Consider the following 24,492-nt stretch of genomic DNA (forward strand, 5'->3'; position numbering starts at 1 on the left):
TAGCCTCATACTTAATGGACACACACAACAGTGGTATAATTCTTGTCTGACACAAGAAAGTGAAAGGATATTTCCTAAAATGTCAGACTATTTCTCCTAGGTGCCCCCCATTGAGAAACTATTTAAAATACTCTCCCTCCAACACATTTTCCATTCTCCCCAACAAACTTTTGTTTTCTTGGTTTTGGGTTTTTTTTGTTTTTGTTTTTACTGTTTCTGTATCCTCGTACAGACACTCTAATATATTCAGCTACACATGTAAAGTAGGCTTGCCTATACAGTCCCAATAATCTAATCATGTCAGTATACTTTTTTCCTTTTGCCTTTGCCTTTACTCCCTCTGATGCTTCATTAATCAATACAAAAAATATTGAGTGGTAAAACCTGACCTAACAGCGGTGAAAAAGGTTTTTGTAATGAAACATTAGGTCAAAATAATTCCCATTGTTTCCTAATGGAAAAACATAAATACAGTATGAAAATAGAAAGTTATGTGTGTTTCCATTCATATTTTCATTTGCCACAGCCAGCCTTTGTACTTTTATATGTTCATGAAAACGCATATTCTGTGTGTGATTACACTGGAGTCTGAATGACGCTCCATCTCCTCCAGTCAGGAGTAGCTCAAAAAGCTGCAACATTCAATTCAATTCAATTCAATTTTATTTGTATAGCGCCAATTCATAACAGAAGTTATCTCAGGACACTTTTCAAATAGAGCAGGTCTAGACCGAACTCTTTAACATTAATTACAGAGACCCAACAGTACCACCATGAGCAAGCACTTGGCGACAAGGGCAAGGAAAAACTGCCTGTTAAAAGGCAGAAACCTAGGACAGATCCTCCGGCTCTAGGTGGGTGGTCGTCTGTCTCGACCAGTTGGGGTGAGAGAGAGAGAGAGAGAGAGAGAGAGAGAGAGCGACAGACAGACAGACAGACAGGTGCACAGCAACAACAGTATTGGCAATGGCAGTCAAGCAGGACCATGGCAGGAGGCTCCACCAGGATCCATGAGAACCTGCGAGACGAGAAAGCACAAGAACTCCGGGGAAGAAGTGGAGTTAGTAACATGCATTAAAGGGACATGAATGAGTGCAGAAAGAGAGAGGAAGAGAGTAGCTCAGTGCACCATGGGAAATCCCCCGATAGTCTAGGCCTATAGCAGCATAACTAAGGGATGGTTCAGGACTCACCTGATCCAGCCCTAACTATAAGCTTTATCAAAGAGGAATGTCTTAAGCCTACTCTTGAATGTGGTGAGGGTGTCTGCCTCCCGAACCACAACTGGAAGCTGGTTCCACAGGAGAGGAGCTTGGTAACTGAAGGCTCTGGCTCCTGTTCTACTTTTAGAGACTATAGGAACCACAACATGAATAATGATTACCAAATGAGTCACGAATTCTGGCTTAATGAAAGAAACTATGTTATGCCATTGGCTGCTGTAATGCTGTGACCTGACCCAGTAACATCACTACCCTACGCAACAGGTTTTTTTTTTTCATGATGAATCATTGTCTGTCGATTGTGCCATGCTAGACAAAACACACACTTCAGGAGGCAGAGAGTAGAGGTGGTTTTATAATTTTTATTTTTTTATTCTCAGTTAAGTGGCTGGTCATGTTTTATTACACATACAATAATGAAGAGGATCTTTACATTCATCCACAGGATCCATTCAGAAAAACACCACACAGCACTCACGAGGCTCAAGCACACACAAACAGTAGAGAGAGAGAGATGAACGAAAGAGATCACACACGTCTGCTTATTTAGCACACGTGGAAGATGGATGTTTTCGAACAGCACGAGTGGAAGTGCTGAGCTTTTCTTCAGCTGACCTTTATTCTCAGAAAACCTGCACAGAGTTAGTCACAGAGCACCTTTTTGAAATTTGTGTTTGTGTTTTTAAATTATCCACAAGAAGGAAACACAGCACATTGCTTTGGTAGTCAGGAGGGAAGGCACTTGTTGTTTACAGTATGTGTGCTGTGCATAAGGTAGAAACAGTGGAGACGGAGAAAGAAGAGAACTAGACTACACTAAAGCAAAGAGGAGAGGTCTGAATCTGGCATCATCACATCAACATCACGCCTCAGATTCAGTCAGTTTTTAAAGGTGGAAAACAGTGCACTACGAAATGATTTAGTTCTATATATGGAGAGGGCAATTAGTGTTTGCCATTATCTCATTGAAAGAAAAAGAAAAGTTACATTAGAAATGACTAATCTGTTTTCTTTTCAGTGACTATTGCATAAAATTGATTTAGAAGGTTTAGAAATTAAATTTTTTACTACAAAGTCCACAGCCAGCCTTAGGCCCTAATGACAAACATAGATCAACATCACATTCAAGACAGGACACTTAACTACAGCTAACACACGAGGGTTGAAAGAATACACACTGGCACCAAATGGCTCTCTTAATAATGTCAAATCTGTTAAATCTATCACAAAACAGAACTCAAACAGAAAAGGTTCGAGGGAATGACGAAGACAGTGTGACAAGACAGAAAACCGCTCTGTGTTTAAAACAGAAACAACCCGGCCTTTTCATCCAATCAGAAAGCGGCAATGACGGTCAAGTCAGTCGGACTTGCACCGGCCGTAACCTTCAACTGCCCCAGGTCTGCTTCAGTTTCGCCGCCCCTTTTTGTTAAAGAAACCATCGAAGACGTCTAGAGAAACTCAAGCACGAGTATAGAGAGCCATGGCAAGGGGGAGGGAGGGGTCAGGGTTGGGGTCATTCAGGCTGCACACGTGAGCGGCTTCAGGATCAATTTCAGCAAACAGTTCACACCAATGAGGATGACTGCACAGACTCAGCACAAAGCATGCAGGGGAGGGTGGGGGCAACAGATTGTGTCGCTATCTACCAGCCAAAGGGGCTTGGGTGGGGGGGGCGATAATAGGGGAGATGAAGGATTTAGCGTACATTAGAGTGTTATCAGAAGGTGGAGGGAAAGGTGAGTTTAAGGGGTGACAAGATTTCCTCCGTTTCTTCCTCTTTTTCCCCACTTTAGTCCCGTGTTCTTGAACGTCTGCCCTCGTGCTGTTGGAAGGGGTTGTGGAGAGGGACCTCAGCGTTTGGCTGGAGAAGCACTCCTGCTTCCCTGCAGAACAGACAAGACATATCTGATGAATATGTGGAGGTGGCAGTCTTTCAGGTCTGGTTCTGCACTAAAGGACGACTCTGATGTTTTTGGAGTCTGGCCCATTGGTCATTTCACTCAGCGTGTGACGAGTATTCACCTCAGTAGACAGCTTTCTCCGAAGTCCCTGCCAGCACTTAGCTGATAATGGTAGGTAATTGTAGGCAATAACTTCTCACAGCTAAATTTTAGTCTTCATCAGCGATGATGGTCATTTTGAATCATCAGCGATTTAAAAACATTAGCTGTCTGGCTAACTTGTCAGATCCTGTTAAAATAAAAATCTTAAAGGATTTAGGGAAGAAAGTATTTCATCAGCCTTCTTTCATCAAGTCTTAAAGCTGGAGTCACACAAGAAGTTACAGGAAGTTCTCCTCTTGAATAATGTATAACAATAATAAGACCAGGGCTTAGCACTGAAAAGTCAGAGGAATCCTTTAACGTGAGAAATAAGCAGGTTAGTATGTTTGAGGGCAATTTTCAGGCCTGCGATGATGTATAGTTATGGAAGCCAATAGAAACAATACAGAAATAAAATGTTAGGAATGATAAAGATAAAAATAAAATACTCATAGTAAGCCATTTTGTAAATTACTAATGAGAAGGTAACTTAAAATCATGAGTTAATAAGTCAAAACTATTACCATTACATACTGACACAAAAGTTTTAGGAAGTATCTCAAACTTATGGGATGCTATGTCAAAATGACAATATTAAGCCTAAGTATCTTGGTATCTCATAATTCTGTGTTACGTTGACAATTTATTTAGTAATTTTGACTTCAAGAACGGATTTTTCCTTTTTTTCACAACAATGACTTAATATCTCACAATTTAAAAAAGTCAAAATGTTGACTTAGAATTTTGTAATTTTGATTCACCATGAGCATTTAAATTTTTTATCATTCCTATGCTTTCATTCATTTTTTTTTTCTTGGCTGAACTGAGCATCCATACATTGCTGATGCTGCGTAGTGGGAGGTCATTATGTCGCAAGCACATATTAAATATGTTCTTAAATATACAGAAAGATGTTTATCTCAGAGGATGTTCCTGCTTTATCTGAGAAAAACAAATAGCTGGATAGGAAATTGGGTTGCATCTTATCCACTGACCACAGGTAATTACATATTGCTTCACAAAATTTTTTTTGGTGGTTTTCATGCTTTCACAGGCAAAACCTTCAAGTTTTCTATTTGTTTTTGGTCCCCAAAGTTTCCGATTAGACATCCTATGTTTATCACAAAGCCATTGCTGATTATACTTTTTCCATTTCACTCTCTCATTCCGATCACAAAGTAGGAAGAGTAGAAGATTCTGACAGGCAGAAAGATTATACAAATGAGACAAATCTTTATGGATTGCTCAAGAAGATAATCCTTATTGTGAGAAGCTTTTTACTCCTCATAAAACTACGGCTGGGGACTGGGGTTTTGTTCTAATTTATTCCTGTAGACTTTTCAGATGAAATTCATTATGTGTCATGAAACTGAAAAACTCAATATACAGCAGCAGAGCTGAAATGTTAATCTGGAAATGAAAGCAGAAAATGAATAGAAACAAAGTGTGAAACATTAATTAAAAGTTAATATGGCTTTATTCTCGTTCCCTTTTAGCGTGTGGAGCCTGTTAATGTGTGGAAGAAACGGAAGTGATTGTGTGATGGCACTGAGTCAGCACTGATTAGCTATATCAGAGAGATGTGAAACGAGCATCCCAGACGTTCATCATCTCCAGAGCCGTTTACTCTCTTGTAGCTCAGTGACAATAATTTAGCCACTACAGATGAGGATGCAGCCCTGGGGAAATTTGGATTTCTCTCCACCCCTCAGTAATTACTACTCTAAGGTATAGAGAGAGAGGGTGGCTAATTAAAACCTGACAGGGTAAAACTGGCAGAGCATGAAAGCTGCCACTCCCTTTCATGACATATGAAAACAAATCAACTAATAAGAAGCTTCTCTGTAAATTGGAAAGTGGAGCAGAATACAGAAGTCTCAAGTAAGTGCTAATGAATGCGCTGAAGCTGAAAAGTTGGGTGAATGTTACACAGTATGAGAATGAATGTCCAGCGTGGGTGTTTGAATACCTCAGTTCACTTAGTCGTACCAGGAGCACAGAGCCATAAGTGACTCTGCCATCTGTGCTCAGAGTACTTTTGACATTCATGTTTGGAAGCTTTCTAACGAGCAAAAAGAGGTAATGAATCTTTAACCAAAACCTCATCAATTCCAAGTTCACTGTCTCTCACGTACCCATTATTTCACTAGGGGTATAAGAAAATATCAAAAAATATCTTACCACAATATTTTGTATTGTGATATTGTATATCCACTCTCAAAAACACTATATCGATTTTTGTGTTTAAATCCCCAACAGCGAGATAGCAGTGTTGAAAATGTAAACTGAAGGCTATGATGGTGGATGTTACAGGGACTGTGATCAATACAAATGCAGTTCCCACTGCCTTAGTTACAGTATTGTGATATATCACACTATGCTTTATAGCACACTTTACAGTTTGAGTATTAGAATGTTTTTGTTATATAATATGTATATATATATATAAACTTTAACAGGTTTTTATGGATGCCCGTCCACACACTGTACCACTGTTTGCATTGTATAATGATATGTTTTCAGCAGTTTCAAGCACGTTCATAAATACTTTTAAACCTGCCTGTATTACCAGTTGGTACATGCCTTATAGCATATTGTAAAAATTTTAAAAGATTACATTTAAAGCTGCATTAATTGATATGTACCACTTGGGGCCTGCACAACAAACTGAACCAGTGTTCCTTCTACTTTTTGCTCTGTGTTGGCCTCCACTGACTTCATCAGCTGGATCCTAACTATCTACCATTTAATGCTGAGCAGATTCAGTTTGCTTTTCATGGCAGCTGTACTCCATGATTTTTATACTGCATTTGTTATGTGCTACTGACACAACCTAATGTTCGAAAAATTTTAAACAAAGTAGTGCTTTGATTTATTTAATTACTGGCCATTGAATGATAGCTTCTTCAGGTACTGTATACTTTGTGCCTAATGATCAGTTTTGTATTCTGCCAACATATTGTGCTGTGAGTCCTCCAAAGGACCTGAAGGAGCCAGTCGTGTTCGGCAAATGATTGAAGATATTGCATAATAATGTTATATTATATATTGTGCATAAGCCACTGCTACTTCCCTGTAAAGCAGGTACCATATGTTAGCTATAGCCCCGCTGGACCCCTTTACAACTGGACCTACCATCTTCAGCACGATTATATCAGCACCGGCATAAAGCTTGTAGCATGCACAATGATCAATCTTGTCTCTAAAAGCCTCTTATTATTCTGCTGCTGCTGCTGCAGTAGTAATGAGATTAGGGTGTCTTCTAAGCATATCAAACAAATGCAGAGTGAGTTAAACTCAAGTATCCTTCAATCAAGTATCAGTTACTCACTCTGCTGCTGATATCATCACTGAGGCAGAAAACAAAAAACAGGGGCAAGAAGGTGATTAGGGAAATATTCCATTTTCTATGCCATTTCACTTCCAGGAAAGAGAAAGTGTAGAGAAGCCACTGAAAAATAACTTGGAAAGTGTTTGACAAGCAGTTTTTTTTTTTTTTTTTTTTACCATTTTGAAGATCCTAGTCAGGGTGCCTTTGCCGTCCCCTGCACTGGCCTTCTTCGCTTTAGCAGACTGTGACTTCTGGTCACCCTGGCAGAGGGAGAAAAGAAGTCAGTGTGTTAAGAGAGTCTTGGAGATATTTGACAGGGGATTAAGTTGTGGCTGACCTTTCTACAGCGAGCCCCAGACTCATTTTCAATTCAGTGGGGGGGTGGTGGTGGTGAACATTTCAAAGAGTAAGGAGAGAAGAGGAGAGAATAGAACACATAGGACCTCTTTCTCCGAGGTGTGGGGGAGTGAGGGATGGGTGTGCTCTGCACCCAAAATATCGGAGAAAACTAAGTATTGATTACGGTGCAATCCGGTTGTGCCCTACTTTTATAGCATAATTGTGTTCCTCTCCTGGCAAGGTTGTCATCCAAACATTTTGTGTGAATTATGCATGAGTTAGAAAAGCTACAAAGCAGCAAAGTTTTGATATGAAAAGTTTTCTGTTTGCATATTTTGTTGAAAATTTGAAACCACCATTGGCAATTCTTCGGTTAGATACAAAGAAGAGGGGAAGTTAATTGAACAACAGTTGACTTTCTAAAAACACACGCATGAGTCTGATGCATGACAGTCACCTGGTACCTGCATGTTCCAGTATGGTGACCGTGCAAATGCTAATGAGTTCTTCAAGAGTCTGTTTTCTGTTGTGCCTTGTAAGCTGATTGATTCACTGCCTCGTGGCGGATGCAATGAACCAAATGTATTTTATTTTGGAAACATTTCAAAACATCGCTGCTTGCCAAACAAAACAGCTTATATGATAATAACTGTTCATCCTTTTCATATGGTAAAAACAGAGATGCTGGTGTTTGATCAAATACGCATGAAAACACTTAGGGACTGTATGAAAATTATTGGAGAAGTGACGGGGCGGAACCGTACGCTTCACTTGTTTTCAAGGCCCTCCTCAGCATCATTAATGTTGCCCTCCCTTTCTTGACTTGGGGAAAATCTGCATCACCCTCCCAACATGTCAAAAGAATATAAATTGGTGTTAAATTGTGTGCCACCAATGCAGACATTAATACAACGCAGAAACAGAGACAGAGCTGTCCTCTGCATATGGCAAAGTGCACCTATGTCACAAGTGAATATTTTTGTCACAGTTAGCTATATTGCAAAGGAAGGCTGAAATCAAATATAAATTCAGGACAAGTAAATAAAGTAAAAGATCCTCCTCTGCTCTCCTAAAACAGTCAGACTGTTGTGCCTTCAGCCAAAAGGAAAATTATACCTTCCACCTTTTTTGACCCCCTGTCCCGTCCTAATAATTTTCCTAAAGTCCCTAGAACAGACTCCTTTGTCTGAGTCATTTTGCCTTTAACCCCCAGCAACCCCTCTGCTGTTTCATGATTCAGAACAAGCACTCTCTCTCACTCACACACACACACACACATACACACACACACACACACACACGCATGAGGACCTTAAATTAAGTGCTGATAACGTCGCCAAATGAAGCAGAAGGCAGCCTCTCTTCAGCCGGCCACAGAGGAATTTTTTCAAATGAAACAAGCATAATGAATAACAGAATAATGCTTGTGTTATCATGAATATACAACACACGCACATGATATGGATAAGTCAGGCTGCAAAGCTACAAAATGGGAACGGTGTATTTGAAAATGGACTTAAGTCGGAAGGAAATGAGGGCGTTATCACTGATGTGTGGACAGATTGCGGCGGCTAAAGTGGTTGATGGAGACTAAATGGAAACAGAGCCACAGGCGTCACTCTCCAAGGCTGTTTTAGAGGATGACCTCACTCACCCCCTTTGGTTTAATTAGGCATGATACCTGCTTTTTTTGCAGTTTTTGAAACCACCTACCAGGCCTATCTTGGCTGCTAGTCCTCTCCACTGGACGTGCAGAGAAACAAAGAGACAAGGACAAGAGGTAAAAGGGAGTGTGGGGACAAATAGAAATGTGTGTCTTACTCAGTGCGAAGGCAGGATGGGAAGGAGAGGAGGCAGGTAGGAGGGTCCATCCGGAGGGGGGGGGAGTCACAGGGTCACAGGGGGGCAGGAGCAGATGAGGAAGGGGAGCAGATATGTGGGGGAAAGGAGAGAGGAGCAAGGCAGATGCTCACATTGGAAAAAGCACAAATTAAGTGACATTCAGCAGCAACAATGCTAAAGACATACAGCATGTAGAAATAATGGATAAAATAGTCCAAAGTTTGAAATACATTGTGTTCCAGCTGCTTAAATGTTCTGTTCTGTGCATTCATTTCATGCTTATGTTTGCAAATTTGCAATGGATGGGTTTCAAATTTCTTATTGATTACCCTTAAGCTGGAAATAAACAATAAGTCCTTTATCTAAACTGATTCAAATGCAACACTGTGATCAAGTTTTAGAGTGCAGCGGGATTGGTTAATGTCCTCCTGAATATAAAAGAGTTTATTCATCTAAATGCAATTTGTTTCTGCTTTGAAATCTCTGGGAGAAAAGCAGGCTAATAATGTTTTTGCCATAAAAGTAAAAATTCAAAGCTTCAGTGTGCTGGAAGTTCAGCGGTGTACAGATTACACTTAAATCCCTGACTGTCTCTCTCTGAAGTTTCTGATTAAATTTATTGTCAATATTGAACAAAATAAATATTGACAGCACATATGGTGTTCAATGATCTTAGCAAAACTGATAAAGACCCAATTTTAGGATTTTAGAATTAAGATTTTGTATTCCATGTGTAAATTTCAACTTAAAAAAGTATCAATATAAAGCAAGCAGACTCACCCTAGACTTGGGAGGGGCAGGGGACACCTGAAGAGGAGTTAATCACAAAAAGTAAAGAGATTTGACAGAATTAGTGAGAAAAAAGAGAAAGCAATAGAAGAGCAAAGAGACAAACATGGAGGGAACACTGGAAGAAAGATACTGTCAGAGGTATAGTGTGTTATTTCTATTACTTACGATCGTGCGGAAGAAATGGACCACAGCGTTTTCTGCTCCACGCTTACGTGGGGAAGTCGCAGAGGCTTTCTGAGGGCCTGGAGAGAGAGCACCTCGGAAAGATCCCTGAGAAAGAAAAGGAGAAAGGAAAGGAAGGGGAAGGGAAGGTTCAATAGACCTACATGTTAAATAAATGTATACTTCAACACAAAACTGGAATGACTTTAAACTCTTGAGTTGAATTTAATAAATGTAAGAATAAGAGTTTATCTGTTGAAGTAAGCCAATCAAGAAGAAAGCACTTCCAGTAAATTCTTGGGAAAATTGCATTAAAACACTCCAGTGGGATGAATGAATACTTGAAATGAACTTGAGTGGGTTGTCATGTTGCTTGTCATACTTACCTTTTGAACAATGGGAACAAAAACACCAAAATTGATTTTTTTAGTGGAATTGTTGACAATTTTACAAAACACACAGTACTTTCCCATGTTGCCATGGCACCAAAGCTATTCGCTTATGGGAGACAGCGGTGGCTCTACATCATTCCGTAACCGTTTTTACTTACCTGACATATGAATATAAATTCACTTTGAACTGAATTATGAATGAATCTGTAGGTTATACAATAACTTCCTTATATATATATATATATATATATATATAATGCATGTGGATGCTAGGCAATACCTTAATCAAATAAAACTGCAAAGTGCAAATTTTGTAAGGATGCTTTAAGGCATAAGTGTTAGCGGGCTAAGTGTGGTGAACAACAGTGCAGGGGCGTGTCCAGAGTTTTTTGACTGGGATATCACAAGTGGGGCACTGGCATATGAAGTGGTGGTATGAAGAATATGTTTCCAATATTTTTAAGGATCCCAATGTGCAGAAATATCCAAATACACTGGGCAAAAATAACCCATTTATACAACAAAAACTGCATGTTTTTGGACCCAAACTGAGATTAGAATAAAGTGGACATGTCTGCTAAAGGGTAGACTCATGGAACCCATTTTCATTCAGATATCATGAAGTCAGAGGTCAAGGGATCCCTTTGAAAATGAAAATTTAGCCTAACCTTGGAGCGTGACTTAGCCCACTACCCGACATGCTAGCGCGACATGGTTGGTACCAGTGGATGTGTTAGCTTTAAAATTATGGGAAAAGGTAAGGATAATGGGGTGACCAATCAGGTTTCAGGCGTGGCCAGTGTCTCTGGACACCCACCTGTGAAGGAAAGCAATTACAGTCTCAAGTCTTGCTCAGAACCGTGGTTAGTTTTAATAGTGTTCTGTAGATAAATGGCAGTTTTTACCACCTGTATGGTCTTTACAGGAGCCAGTGTCTCCGCTGTAATAAGGTGGGAACATCTTTACCCTTAAAAACAGATACTGAGATGCAGCAGCCCCTCGGTATGAATATATCTTGCTATCTATCTGTGCTTCTGACTCACTGAAAAACTTCCATCCACCCACAGATATTCATTCTATAAGCAACTTTAAAAACAGCCTCACGTCGCATACAGCTCCCACCCAGTTAACCCCGTATCCCAAACTGGCAAAAACCTTTGGCCAGGAGTCGTTAAAAACAAATTAAAATGGAACAAATGAGCGGTTAAAGATGTCAGTGTTTTCTTGTCGGTGGCTTGATCTTAACGAAGAAGATTAATTAGCATCCCAAAGTACAAATCAATGCAGCCAAGTTCTTCAAAGTCACACTTTACAAAGAGCATGTCAACATGAGTGCTTAATAAGATCGATACGCTCTGACTTTTAGGCCTGAGTTAAAACACTGCTGCATTAAAAAAAAAAACTTCTTTTAACTCGTGCAAACGGTGCAGACACATTAAAGGTGAGAAGTATTATTCTTCTAATACCGAACGCCATCAACAACCTGCAGCCCACGGGAGAACAATCTCATTTCCACCCACTCAGTATGTTCAGTCTTTTCAGTTAATGTTACCTTATTCATCCCTCTCTCTGACCCCATTAATGTAAGAGGAAAATGTATGTGTGTTTTTATGCTTGTCTGTGCATGTCGGGTGGAAGGGGAGGGAGGGCTTGCTGTTGATGATTCACGTCCATTATCTCACATCAAAGAACCTTAAGGCAACCGAAGGGAGGGGAAACTTTCACCGCCACCGCCATTTACGCAACACGACAGCCATGAGGTGTCAGATTATACATCACCTTCACTGTCCTTTATGGGTTTTGTGAAAGTGGACCAGCCAACATTCATATCAATACAGTGTAGGAAACACAAAGGAATAAGAGGAAAGAAAGGTTCCCACCTACGGCACAATCCCACCCAAATGGCTATCTAGACAGACAAAAATGGCTTAGAAGGAATTTTGTTTCCCACGTAGTATCTGGCAAATATACAGTGTGTATAAGACTTAATATTTCAGTTTGAATTGGAGTGAATCTAGCCTTTCTGTGGCTGATGTCCGCATATTCCGGCTCTGTAGCTGCCCCAGTGCCTCACTAGTGACCCCTTAATGATGTCCTCTTGCATAAGTGTGTGTCTCTGTGTGTGTACCTGTGTCAGTCCCAATGTAAATTATGGGAAATGGAGGCAGAAATGAAAGGGAGGGGAGAAAATAGAGCAACCTTGGTGGCCGCTATCGTGCCTTTGTTCGGGGGGAAAGGAGAAGAGAAAAGGAAGAGATGGGAGAGGAAATAGGAGATCAAATAATGCTGGATGAATTCTGCTGGTACAGTCTCAATTTCAGCCAGTTGTCCCTTTGATGTGAGCTTCTGCTCTCTATCTGTCCCCTTCTCTTCTCCTCCGCTTTAAAAAACATGCTCTGTTGTTATTTTTCCATTTTAAAAAGCAAAAAAAAAAAAAGGTGCAGGATGACCTCGAATAACTTTAGCTGCAAATGTCAAGTGAATATTACACATATTTAAATGAGGAGGGAAAATTAAATGCAAATGAGGTTTCCATTAGTGAGTGGCATGCTGTTAATGATGATGGAGACTTTCAAATCTTGAGCGTGACACTGAGGCATTTGCCAAGTCTGAGCTGATATTAAAATAAGTTACTGTTGCTAAATTAAAAAGCAGTGTCTTCGGTGAATGTTGAGGATATTTTGCAACTGCCACTTCAGCTTTTCGCACTTCTCAAACTTTCACTTCAGTAGTGTCTTTGAAAAGAGGGTGGTTGCAATCATTGATCTCTGTTTGATGTCTGAAGAGAAAAGGCTTCGTGTGTGTGTGTGTGTGTGTGGAGTGAGTGAGTGAGTGAAAAGGAAGTGCAGAGACACAAAGACCTAATTTCCATCTGCCTCTAACACACACACACACACACACACACACACAAACAATTTGTGTGCATTTTGTGCAGACTATACAAACAGTCTGTAGAGCATTCCCTTTGTATTCATAGTTGATAGAGTTTGATTTTTCTGTGTGTGCTGCTCTTTCGGTTGCTTCCTCAGTCAAGGTTCATTGCTCATGCTAACTATCCACTCCCTCTTTAAAAAGTGGCTATAGGCTGAATTATAATTTGTTTTGTTTTAGGATGCTAAGCAAAAGGGCATTAACATGTCTTTAAATGGGCAGTTTGGCATTGTGGGAAATAAGCTTATTACCTTTTTTTGTAGAGAGTTAGATGAGGAGATAGATACCACTGTAATAACTGCCCATTCAGTATGAGGGTATAGAACCAGGAGAACGTTAGCTTGGCATACAATGACTGGAAACAGGGGGAGACTCACCTGGCTCTGTAAAAAAGGGAAAACCAAGACTAAAAGTCTACATGATGATGATGCTAACATGCTAATGTAAGAACTAATGGGAATTATTTGTTTTTCAGGTACTGGATCATAAAAAGAGAATTTAAGAATTGCTGATTGCAACTCCCTCACTTCCCTCTCTCCTTCCAAGCGCAAAGGTGGGCGTAAAAAGGGGGAATAACTTCAATGGCCCACTCTAGAGTCAGTCCTTGCTGCAGTGGTCCAGGGTTTGAATCCGACCTGCGGCCCTTTGCTGCCTGTTATCCCCTCTCTCTGCCCCCCTTTCCTGTCTGTCTTCAGCTGTCACTGTAATAAAGCCAATAAAAGCCCCCAAAAATATACTTAAAAAAACTCCATAAAAGAGGCCCCCTCCCTCTGAAGACAAAATTCTAAGGAAACAAAAACACTAATGAAAACATAGTTACGCATACATGGTACATTCTATTTCTGCAAATAGATCCTCCTGAATAATGTATTACATGAAAAGTCGAAGGACAACTACAGTTAATTATGTGAGCAACATGAATGTATAGGTTTCACTCAAAGTTACAAATGTTGACCTAATAGTGTTGCTACAGAAAAAAATCACTGAACTCACTAGGACTGATCCTCAGGGGAACATGGGTGACTACAAAATTTCATGCTAATCCATCCAATAATTGTTGAGGTATTTGTAATGGTTGCTGGAGTCATGGACTGACCGCCATTGCCATCGCTGCAGCAATGCAGCTAGCCCAAAGTCAGGCTACCAACAACTCTACAGCTCACAAATGAATATTTTATATGTTGTTTGATTAATCCAAAACATGTTGGTGAGCCAGGCTAGACCCTTTCTAGTGTTTATGCTAAGCTAAGCGCTCCATCTCTAGGCTCCAGCTTCGTAACAGATTGGTTTTAAGGGTGGTATTGATCTTCCCATCCTACTCTCGGCAGGAGAGTGAATAAGTGTAGTTCCCAAAACTTTAAAGTATTCCTCTCATTAAGAAAAGGTTTAAAAGGTCTGACAGGAAGGTGAAGTTTTCAGATGTTTACATGTAATATATTCCAAATACAGATACGAGCTTGGTGATATGAGAAGAGTAACAAATCAGGATTCAGGACACAGATTGAGATACACAGTATTCGTGCCCTGTACTTTATCACGAAGGGCAGGTTAATGATCATATCTGCCCCCTCTGAGGTCAGAGGTCGCAGCCTGGCCAGGAACCTGTGTCATTATTTATGATGCTTAATAATTAATCCTGAGCAGATGAGAAGACTTGGAAATTTATAGTCGAGAATCTTCATCATTATCTTCATGGATCAACATCATACCAAATACTTTTAACTAACTTCACACTGAATATCTCATCTCAACATTTATTAAGAACTGTGTTGAGATATCTTTTCTAGGAATCACGTATCTACCCCGTTGCACTGAACAGCACTTTCTATTCATTCATTAGTTTCTTCACAATTAACCCATCTGCCCCCTAGCGTCTGACTGCACATTCCTGCTCAAACAGAAAAAAAGGAGTAATAATCTTTTTTTGTAGTTGAACTCTCTCAGATTCATGAACAGAGGGAGGAGCGGGGCCAATCGATCTGGCTGACAAACACAGCAGTTTGTCTGGCAGTGGAGATACACAAACATGGCATCTGCAGCTCGCCGTCCCCCTCGGAAGGCAATCAGGTCCCATGCCTCGCAAGATCAAATACCAAATAAAAAGGAGGGTAATTAAGCAATTATCTGTGCTGTCAGATAGAACAGATGATGGGGGAAAAACCCAATGTTCTTAGGAACCCTTATGGAAATGATTAGGGAGGAGTATTTCTCATTGTACTGAAGGGAGGTTTGCCTTTTTTGGGGGTGTTTGCCATCATTTTAGCAACTGTTAATTATACTTCTGTTCTCTTAAAGTTTAAATTGGAGTGCACCATTATAAATTCTTAAAACTGAAATATTGTGTAGAGGCTGTTCTATTTTTCTATAAAAAATGTTTTCTACTTTTCTCAGTCAAGAGAAAGGTCCAAAAATATATACGATAACGCAGTGGTTCTCAACCTTTTCGGTGTCAAGGACCCCCAAATTGATCCACATCAGTCCGTAGACCCATATATGATAAGATTTACTCTCACGAGTCCCCATCTGAAAATAATTTAATGTTCCATAACTGCCTGTAAATGGGTAGATTAAAAGTGAACAGAACAGTCCTTCTGATACATTCACTCGGCTAATTCTAGCTAATGAAATAATAGTGAAATTGACATATTCTCAATATTTCTGGGGACCCCCAAGAACCACATCAAGGACCCCAGGTTGAGAACCACCACCGTAGAGGGGCTTGCTTAAAAAAAAATATAAACATAATGTTCCACCACCCTCCCTCTAATAATTTTTGTACAGTCCCTTCAGTTTTATTAAGTTGCACATAACCCGATCCTAAAAATGAAATGCTTGAGCAATATTTTCACTTTCAATGTCTTGAACTCGGAGGTTGGCTTCTTTCTTGTGTGACTGATAAGATTCATTCTGCAGTATCAATCATTTGCAGCTTGCATTTAAATTCAATTAAAATGCACGTCTGTCCACAATCCCAGGCACTGTTTGTTTTCATTGTGCAGTAATTTCCTGTGCCAGGGTGCCTGGCTGTACTTGTTTCTTGGTCCATCTAACCAAAGGATGAATATAAACACACATTTTTACATCTTAAATAGAAATTGAAATGAGCCTGTACCGACTGAATTTCTGCGCTGAACTCTGATCCCTTGTTGTTGGAGAAGTAATCCTCACGAACGCGCTGCTGTTCATGCGAATGCAAAGTCTTTAGGCAGGCTCTAAATGACTCGAATCTGGCAATACTTCTCTGCGATTGGAGTCTAAATGAATGAATTTCAATTCACGCATGTCTCTGGGAAACAAGAAAAAACAGTTTGTGGTGATCAGTAAAAGCTCTGCCCTTTGAGTAGACAAACTAAGTGAAAGAATGAAAAAGGTGTTTTATTCTCTCTTCTCGCCATTTCATCTTTAGGCTCACACAAACAAGTCAAGCCAGTCAACCATTACTCAGTACTATCAGAGTGGAGATAAACAGTAGCTCTGCTTTTCCTTAAATACACTTTGAGAAGCTTTTGTTTTGCAGTATATGTTTATGTGATTGATCGACTCTGGAATATATTAATTTGTCTTAAAGTCTATAATCTTAATGGCAGCGACTGCAGACAATCGCAGGCACACTGGATAAATGATGAAAGTTAAGTTTTCTATAATGGGTTGGTTTTATTCATTGCTTGGGGCTGAACTAAAATCACTTCAAAACTGGAGTAATGGCAAATCAGAGTGGCTGGCTATTACGGGTTGTTAGCAGAGCAGTTAAAACAATGTATCATACTTTTAAAACACAGGAGGAACCAAAAAAGGGAGACATGGAGCCAAACACGAATTAAAACAAAACAAAGAGAGTGCTGAGGGTGTTGTTAAAGAGTTTTAATCAAGCAATAATCCAAAAAAAGCTTAGAACAGGATCAGGTTAGGAACAGGTCAACGGTCACAACACTTCACAACAGATACAAACGCTTACAAGTATCCACTGCAAAGTTGAAGGCGTTACAAAACAGGGATCAGCATCGATCCGCTGCTGGTTCAAACAAACTCTCCGACTGGGACAAAGACACATGAACCTGAGGTGAGCGAACTGATGCGAGGGGGGCCGCCGACACCCCCTCTGCATCCAAGACACTGGGGTTAGAGTACAGTATCACACGATTTTGGTTTTGACTGTGAGCTGTTCTGCTAAAGCCTGATAATCACTCCTGCACTGCATTATATGACTGATTCTGTCTGCCATTCAACAAATTAACATGCAAATTAAGACCTAAAAATAGTCTTTGTTCTTTATGAGTCTATATTTCTGCTTGAATAGCTAATGTTCATGCAAACTTAATTTTCCCTCCAATTAACACATCATTATCACTGTAATTTGAAATGATCAAAAACCTGTTAGCATTCAAATGCAGATTGTTTCATGTCCTGAGACTGATGTTAGACGTTTTTTTGGCGTCATCTCGCAACTTGAGCGCTTGTCTTAATGTTTACTCGAAGCCCAGTCTCGGGCTTGGAATGACAATTATGTAAATGATGAAGGACATAAAACGCACGAAGGATCAGTTTGGAAACGGCTCCACACCTGCCGAATATTAACCAACATGCATATTCAAGATCCAACAGAGAACATGGACACAATGTTTCCACATTAATAGCCAAGGAGTCGATGTATGCATTAAGTATGTCTGTGGAGAATATGTGCACACAGACAGGCAGAGTAGATTAAGAAAATTAAGCTTAAAAATATCTTCATGATGAATTCTGGAAAAATAAGTGTTGGCAGCAGGTTAGTGCAGGTTCATTTTTTTGCTATAGGCAACGGAGGTGGGGCAAACCTGTCTGTCATTCACTTGAGACGTGAACACTTATCATTTGAAGGCAAACCCTTGGTGAATACATAAATATATATTTCTACAACTTTGTTTTAGTAAACTTGTCATCAATACGGAGAGCAATGTACAGCTTTATGACATAAAAAGAAGAAAAAAAGCAAATACTGCAGGAAACTGGTCGCTAGCCTCATGTTGAATGAAAGTCTGACAATTTGTTCTGTTGACATTTTTCCCTGAACATTTCAACATTTTATAAAGGCAAAACAATATCAGATCAGCAGGCTAAAGCAATTTGTAGCATACAGTATATAGAAAATCTTTTTTTTTTTAAATCCTGAATCTTACACCGAACACCTTCTCATAGATGACCTAAGGCGCAGGGGAAATGCATATTTTCATGCTGTTGAGTGATTTCTTTGCAATTACCTTGCCAAAGCACTCTGATTGGTGCTCTGCAGGGTTAGCTGGGCAGAAATAAAAGCTTATTATCAGAGGATTTTTTTTTCTCCACAGGATTTAATCGCTGCACCACAGCTCTCTATTTAAACCAATACCAGTAATGTCCACTATTAGAGAGCAGTCGAAATAAGCAGTTATGACTCACGATGGAACATACAGAGCAACAGTTCCATTTCCTCTAAAGCACTTACAAGAGGCTTTGGGATTTAGCGTCAGTAGTGTTGTCAGGATAACCAAATTTCAATGCATGTTCAATGATGCAGTGAATATTTACACCACATTTCCATTTCATCACCACCCCCAGAGGGCATCACTGAGTGCGTGGCCCGTGGACTGAGAGGGGCTGGAACCAGCAGGGCAGCACTCTGGGTCTTAATAGCTGTGGCTGCAGTGCCAAGCAGCCCATCACGTCTGGAAGTAAATCCCAGTCTGTCCAAAGTGATGGACAAACTGGTGCCAGGAGTACAAATGGAGCTTTCACTTCACAACCAACATAAAAACGTGGGGTTTTTCCTCTGTAAAGTGGGCCTGATCAGTAAGGTTTTCATACTTATGTAATGGTCAAAATGATGGTATCTTGACAACACTAGAGTACACAGTAATTAAAAGCAATGCAGACTTTAATGCCTTGTAATCACTTGCCTGCTAGATAAGATAAGCCTGTTCTTACTTTACAGAATGCAGACTCTTGTATATATTCCCAAACGGGGAGATAATATGCTTCTACTCTAATAGATGCCATTATATGTTAATATACATCTTACATCTCTTTGATCATTTATAGCATAATGTGATCATTAAATTTGAAAGTGACTTAGCAGATTGCTGTACCGTGCAAACAGTAGTGAAGTACCTCCCTGGAGCTGACTTATCACAGATGTTTAAAAATGACCCCAGAGACAGAGAAATCAAAGAGACTAACTCTCTCCAAATGAAGCTGTGTGAACTCTCTGCAGAGCACCTAGGGCCTCTACAAAATCCAAAATCATGTACTAGTTTTACATCTAAATGATACGGGCATGAATTTGCCCCATCTCTCACATCATCATTATCGTCATCATCATCATCATCATCATCATCATTAAGGGAAGTACCTGAACTGACACACGGCTGTTCTTAACTCCAGTTCTAATAAACACACTGCATAAGGGCAGCAACAAGTGAACAAATTCACCAAATCACATGTACAACAGATATATTAAATCTAACCGAAGAGAGAAATGCTACTTATGTCAGTACCATTCAAATAAAAGAAAAACAGAGTAAAGAAATGTATCCATAAATGATTCAAACTCACAGCCTCTTTGTAATAAAAAATTTAAAGTAAAACAAATCCCACCCAAAGTCATAATCCAGTGACGATTCGTAACCTATTATCCAGTTAATGTGAATCAAAGGACAATGTCAGACTTCGGTTCACCATAAAAACAACAGTAAAACCAACACAAATCTATATGACAAATATGTTGCAACAAATCTGTTAAAGACTCAGAAGTAAAAAGTGGTTCTGTGAGTGAATCAGCAGAATGAACTGAGATACATGAAGAGGGCCGAGTTTTTCACCTCGACACTCCCCGCTTCCTCACCTTGCTCTTCCTCTTCTTGTCCCCTCCAAAGAACTTTCCAATCTGATCCAGGAGGCCGGGGTTCTTCTTCCTCCGGCCCAGCCCGAAGGCGGCCTGTGCAGAGCTGCTTGCAGATGCCATGGTTGTAGTAGTAGTGGTTGGTAGTATATTTGTCAAAAGTGGGGTTCTTGTAGCTCTCTTAAATGAGAGACCGAAAGACAGAGGAGGGAAAAAAGAGAGAAGAGAGGGAGGGAGGAAAAAAAAAAAGCTAGCCTATTCTAGGTCCTGTTCGGGGCTATCCGACCCGCACTCTGAAGCTCCGCTGTGCTCCTGGATGGTCTGCAGCTCGTCCGATTCGGAGGGTCGGTCTTTGAAGGTGTTGTCCTCTCGGCCCGGGGCATCTCGGGAGAAGAGGCGGACCAGGTGGGGGCGTGGTGTGGCGGCGTCAGGGTCAGCTGTGCTGGCGGGGGGCCAGGGCTGGTGGGGGCCCTCAGCGCCTGTGGAGTCAGTCACCGCCGGCTTCTCCGAGACGCAGCCATTGTTCTGGTTCGCATCTGCCTCACCCAGGCCTGCGCAGAAACAACAAGGGTCATCTATGGGCTTGGGCCTGCATGGCACACAACAAACCACAGCAGCACAATGGCCCCTTTTGACGAGACAGTGCCCTTCCTGCTGCGGCGGAGACCAGCAGAGCTAACATTTCACATTTGAACTCGAACAAACCTTACCTGCTGAACGGGAAAAGATAGAAATGTGGGATTAAAGACACGGGCAACTGCTAACTAAAGTCCTTAAGTACTGTTTTGTCTCTAAGTTTGCTGTTTTTCTCTGAGGTCAGTGCCACCATCTGTTCCGTTCTTAGGTGCAGACTTCTGAGTCAAAATATTCTTGTAGCAGGTGTGCTTACAATTCCCAGCTTAATTTAAGTGGAGCACAGAGCATTAACAGTGCTTGCGCAAAACCTTTGATTTATTACAGTAATGCAATTAACCGTGAGCTCACACCAGAGACATTGAAAATGACATTGAAATAAACAGAAATCTGCCCGACATTTTAAGGCTGCACCACCTTTGCAACAGAGTCAAACCCTTGTGCAACCGTGTAAAACTGATGCATGTGCATCAGCGCATTCGTTCAGTGAGATGGGAGATACGGCTGTGTCTTCAACATCCACATTGACAGCTATCCATTAAGTTATCCAGCTCCCACAGCAGAGGACATCCAGTGCATTCCTGCCTCCGAAACAATATACACACTGTACTGGCAGAAATGGTGTAGCACTACACCAGAGAATCTGCATGCTAATATTGGCTGAAACAGTGGCCTGTTGTCAGAGCTGCATAGTTATTACAGAGAAACAAAGAGCCCAGTGTCACTAAAATAACTCCTATAAGTATGGATTTTCAACCCAATGCACGGTGACACTTATCTGATTTGGGGCCCCGAGAGCTACGAGGCGGATGTCTCTGGGTGCGGAGCAGATGCTAGTTCTCTGCTGTATGCTATGTAGATACTGACACTATGAATTGTCACAATTTTAGATGTCAATTACCCCTAAAACAATACAGCTGGAGCAGCAACATCAGCATAATTTGATCCAATGAGTTCTTTAGCTTGATTTCCTTCTGGCGGATTTGCAAGTCACGTACCGAATTTGAAGGAAGATTCAAGAGTAGATGCAAATATGACTCGTATGAGAATGAGGAGCCAATATTATCGTAGGCGTTTGTTGCCCACCAGATGGATAACTGCAGTAGCATTTTTTTAAAAGAAGAGAAAGAAGATTTAAATGTATCTGCATTGTCAGCGATTAAAACTGTTGTTTTGAGGAGTGTCATCAAACAGAGACAGATATACATGGTCATTTAATATCATTAATCAGTTGCTTCACCATAAAATGAGAGCTCTTTTTTTCCCCTCATCGGTGCAGCTTTCCAACAAAGGCCTAGTAGGTCAGGATGCCAAAAATCTTCTTTAAAAAGCACTTGGCTGTCTTTTTAAACACTCTGTAATAAGACATAGCTGAAAAAGTCTTTAATAAAAATTATCTAATACCATTCTCCTGCTGCAGGAGTGATTTCTTAAAACACGTCTATAATCCAACTAAGGCGGCTGCCACACACGGCACTGCCATAAAAAGTACTTAGTGAAAGTTGTCTCACTCAATCTGTCTCATTTCCTCTTAATTTCATTCTTCTCAAGGTGAACAAGCCTTTTAGAGCCCATTCTGAGACACTAAAAGTCCTCACTGTAAACTAATGCAATTCTTGCAGGGTTACCAGCTGCTTTATGGCAGATGACACATCCCATTCAAAGACTTTCTAAAAAGCCTAACTCTAATATAAAGTGAACAATTACAATGGGCAAAAATAAGATGTCAAGTAAGGTCTTGATCAAAGAGGAAGAAGATAAGATTGAAGCCAGTCTATTTCAAATCCTGATGGCAAAAATGAAACAATCAGAAAAAGGTGGTGCAATCAATGTGTTGCTTTCTACCCTTTCTCTCAATGTCCTTCAGTCAGCTATTGAGCTATTTTGCACTGCATTAGACATATATGCAACCTAAAATAATGATCCATGTATTTAGTGCTGCAGGAAAAGGTCTGCAAGCTCTCCCCTGAGTTCTTCAAATGAGTGGCTTCTAAGCTGCGTACCGTGATATCTCCATATTACTTTCTCTTTTGCAGTTTGTGAAAACTGTCAGCAGGTTGCAGGGGTTTTTCTTCCTCTTACTTCACTGGCCTGAAAACTTTTTACTGTTTTTTAAACAAAGTACAAAAAAAACCCCAAAACCAACAAACGTATTGTTGTGTTTTAAAGTTTCTCCGGGGAGTTTGTTAGCGCACAGCATGACCTGCCAGTCACTGGAGGAAAAGCTGGCTCGTGATCTCGTCAGCCAACACCGAGGCTCATTAGAGAGTCGCTCTGCATGTTCAACGTGTTTTATGGATCTGTGACAGTTCTAGAGGGATTGCAGCAGAATAGGCAAATCAATCCGGCTCATTTGTTTAAGTTGTGAGCATGTATGAGGAGCTATATCCTCAGCCCACGGCAACACAGCCTGGTAGAATTACACCAGTGTGTTCTGACTGATTTAAAATCTGCTTACGGTAAAGAATGTGAAATATAACTCACCGGTCTTTGTTAGCAACAGTAAATATGTTATATTGCAATCTCTCTCAGGAGAACCACTGAGAGTAGAATAAATAAGAAAGCTGCTGTTTTCCTGCCCCTCATTGGCCTGCCCATGAGTCCTCTCAAATCATTTCCATCATCCATCACCTGTTGAGCCCGGCAGCGCTACCATCCGCCGCTAGAATACCAATAAAATACAAATGACAGAGGAAACCATCCTGACATGGCTGAACTTTAACACTCCTCCACAGTCCATAATAGTGCAGCGTGATACTGACTGCATGTGCACCGTGGAAAAGGTTATGTGCTGATGAGTACCTTATTAATCAGCTTACTCCCTGCCTGCTGTTATTAAAGGTGCATTAAGTCCGGGTTTTAGCATCCCAATGCACAATCTGACCGTAATACACGCGTGGTGGATTGATGGGATTGTTGATCAATATAGATGACTCAGTGATTAGTGAGTCAGGTGCTGACATTTCTGCCTAATCAGAACTCACTCTGCGGCCTATACTCTTATGCGGAAAAACAAAATTCCTCACCCACACATTTTCAATAGCCTAATGAGGAAGGCTGGTGGAAGTCACTCGCACTGAATTGTTTTCAAGCCCCAAACTCAAATGACACGGTAGTGTTATTATTATTGTTCTGGGATTTATCATTGTGTTATTTACTTTTCAGTGATTTTATTGGATCTCTGCTTAGATTAGAAAGCTTACTCATCTGTATAGCTGAGATAAGACTGTTGTCCATTATCACCCACTGTGAACGGTATCGGACCGTGATCAGTGTTGGTGATATTCTCTGGGTGCCAACTGAGGTCCATTAAATAATAGACGATGTAATGATCTTTTAATTGCTGCTTTCGATTGTCATCAACCATTTGCTGTTTGCAAACCTCCATTATGAAGATATATTGCTATTAAACTGAATAAAACAGCGCGGTGTCTGTAAAAAAACTGATGAAAAGTCAGAGCCAAACGTGTCTTTGTGAAAGATCATGACGTTTTAGCTACATGAGCAAAATACAACAGAAAACAAGTGGACTGCTTTTTCTAGTAAGTACGTTTCCAGTCCTCAGTCCCTCAAATGTATATGAATGATTCATGTGTATGTTTTATGGGGAGAGGCAGGAAATTGGAACAGTATTTTGGTGTATGACTTCTTGCGAGCCCATGGAACTGCAATTAATGTAATATGACAAGCCTACATGTTGGATAACGAAGCTGGGAGGACAAGATGTTCTTGCTGGTTTGTTTGTTGGAGTTATTTTTGCTTTATGGAGATCCACATGCCCTCACAGAGCTGCCTTTTTCTATTAAGTATATACTAATGTATGATGCATTCACTCAAAATCCCTGCTACTGCTACAAACATTTCTTCTGTATAGCCTGCACTATTATGTTCAGCTCCTGACCAAGCTGACAAAACTGAGCTCAGGTAGAGTCTTTGAAGCCACCGAGCT

At 40.6% G+C, this 24,492-nt stretch overlaps 2 protein-coding genes across 11 annotated transcripts in view; both read right to left on the reverse strand.

Annotated features, from left to right (window-relative positions):
- Nucleotides 1-1,565: 1,565 nt before the first annotated feature.
- Nucleotides 1,566-20,042, reverse strand: LOC127367152 (myelin basic protein-like). 9 transcript variants are annotated; one of them, XM_051406756.1, is made up of 7 exons: nucleotides 19,914-20,042; nucleotides 9,738-9,842; nucleotides 9,561-9,587; nucleotides 8,652-8,681; nucleotides 6,776-6,850; nucleotides 6,600-6,618; nucleotides 1,566-3,109 (listed from the first exon to the last, which is right to left on the reverse strand). In XM_051406756.1, the coding sequence occupies exons 1-6, from the start codon at nucleotides 20,031-20,033 to the stop codon at nucleotides 6,616-6,618; spliced, it is 360 nt and encodes a 119-aa protein (XP_051262716.1). In that variant the 5' UTR covers nucleotides 20,034-20,042; the 3' UTR covers nucleotides 1,566-3,109; nucleotides 6,600-6,615. The 9 variants fall into 9 exon arrangements, with proteins under 9 accessions (XP_051262716.1, XP_051262714.1, XP_051262720.1 ...); XM_051406754.1 differs by having other exon boundaries at nucleotides 6,776-6,859; XM_051406760.1 differs by lacking the exon at nucleotides 8,652-8,681.
- The window catches only part of LOC127367151 (myelin basic protein), a 53,528-nt gene continuing 45,939 nt past the window's right edge, over nucleotides 16,904-24,492 (reverse strand). For both annotated transcript variants that reach the window (XM_051406749.1, XM_051406750.1), the window contains exon 4: nucleotides 16,904-20,461. In XM_051406749.1, coding sequence (XP_051262709.1) covers nucleotides 20,166-20,461 — 296 coding nt within the window. In that variant the 3' untranslated portion in view covers nucleotides 16,904-20,165. The remainder of the gene's footprint in view (nucleotides 20,462-24,492) is intronic.

Source organism: Dicentrarchus labrax, unplaced genomic scaffold (genome assembly GCF_905237075.1).
Source record: "Dicentrarchus labrax unplaced genomic scaffold, dlabrax2021, whole genome shotgun sequence".
NCBI lineage: Eukaryota > Metazoa > Chordata > Actinopteri > Moronidae > Dicentrarchus > Dicentrarchus labrax.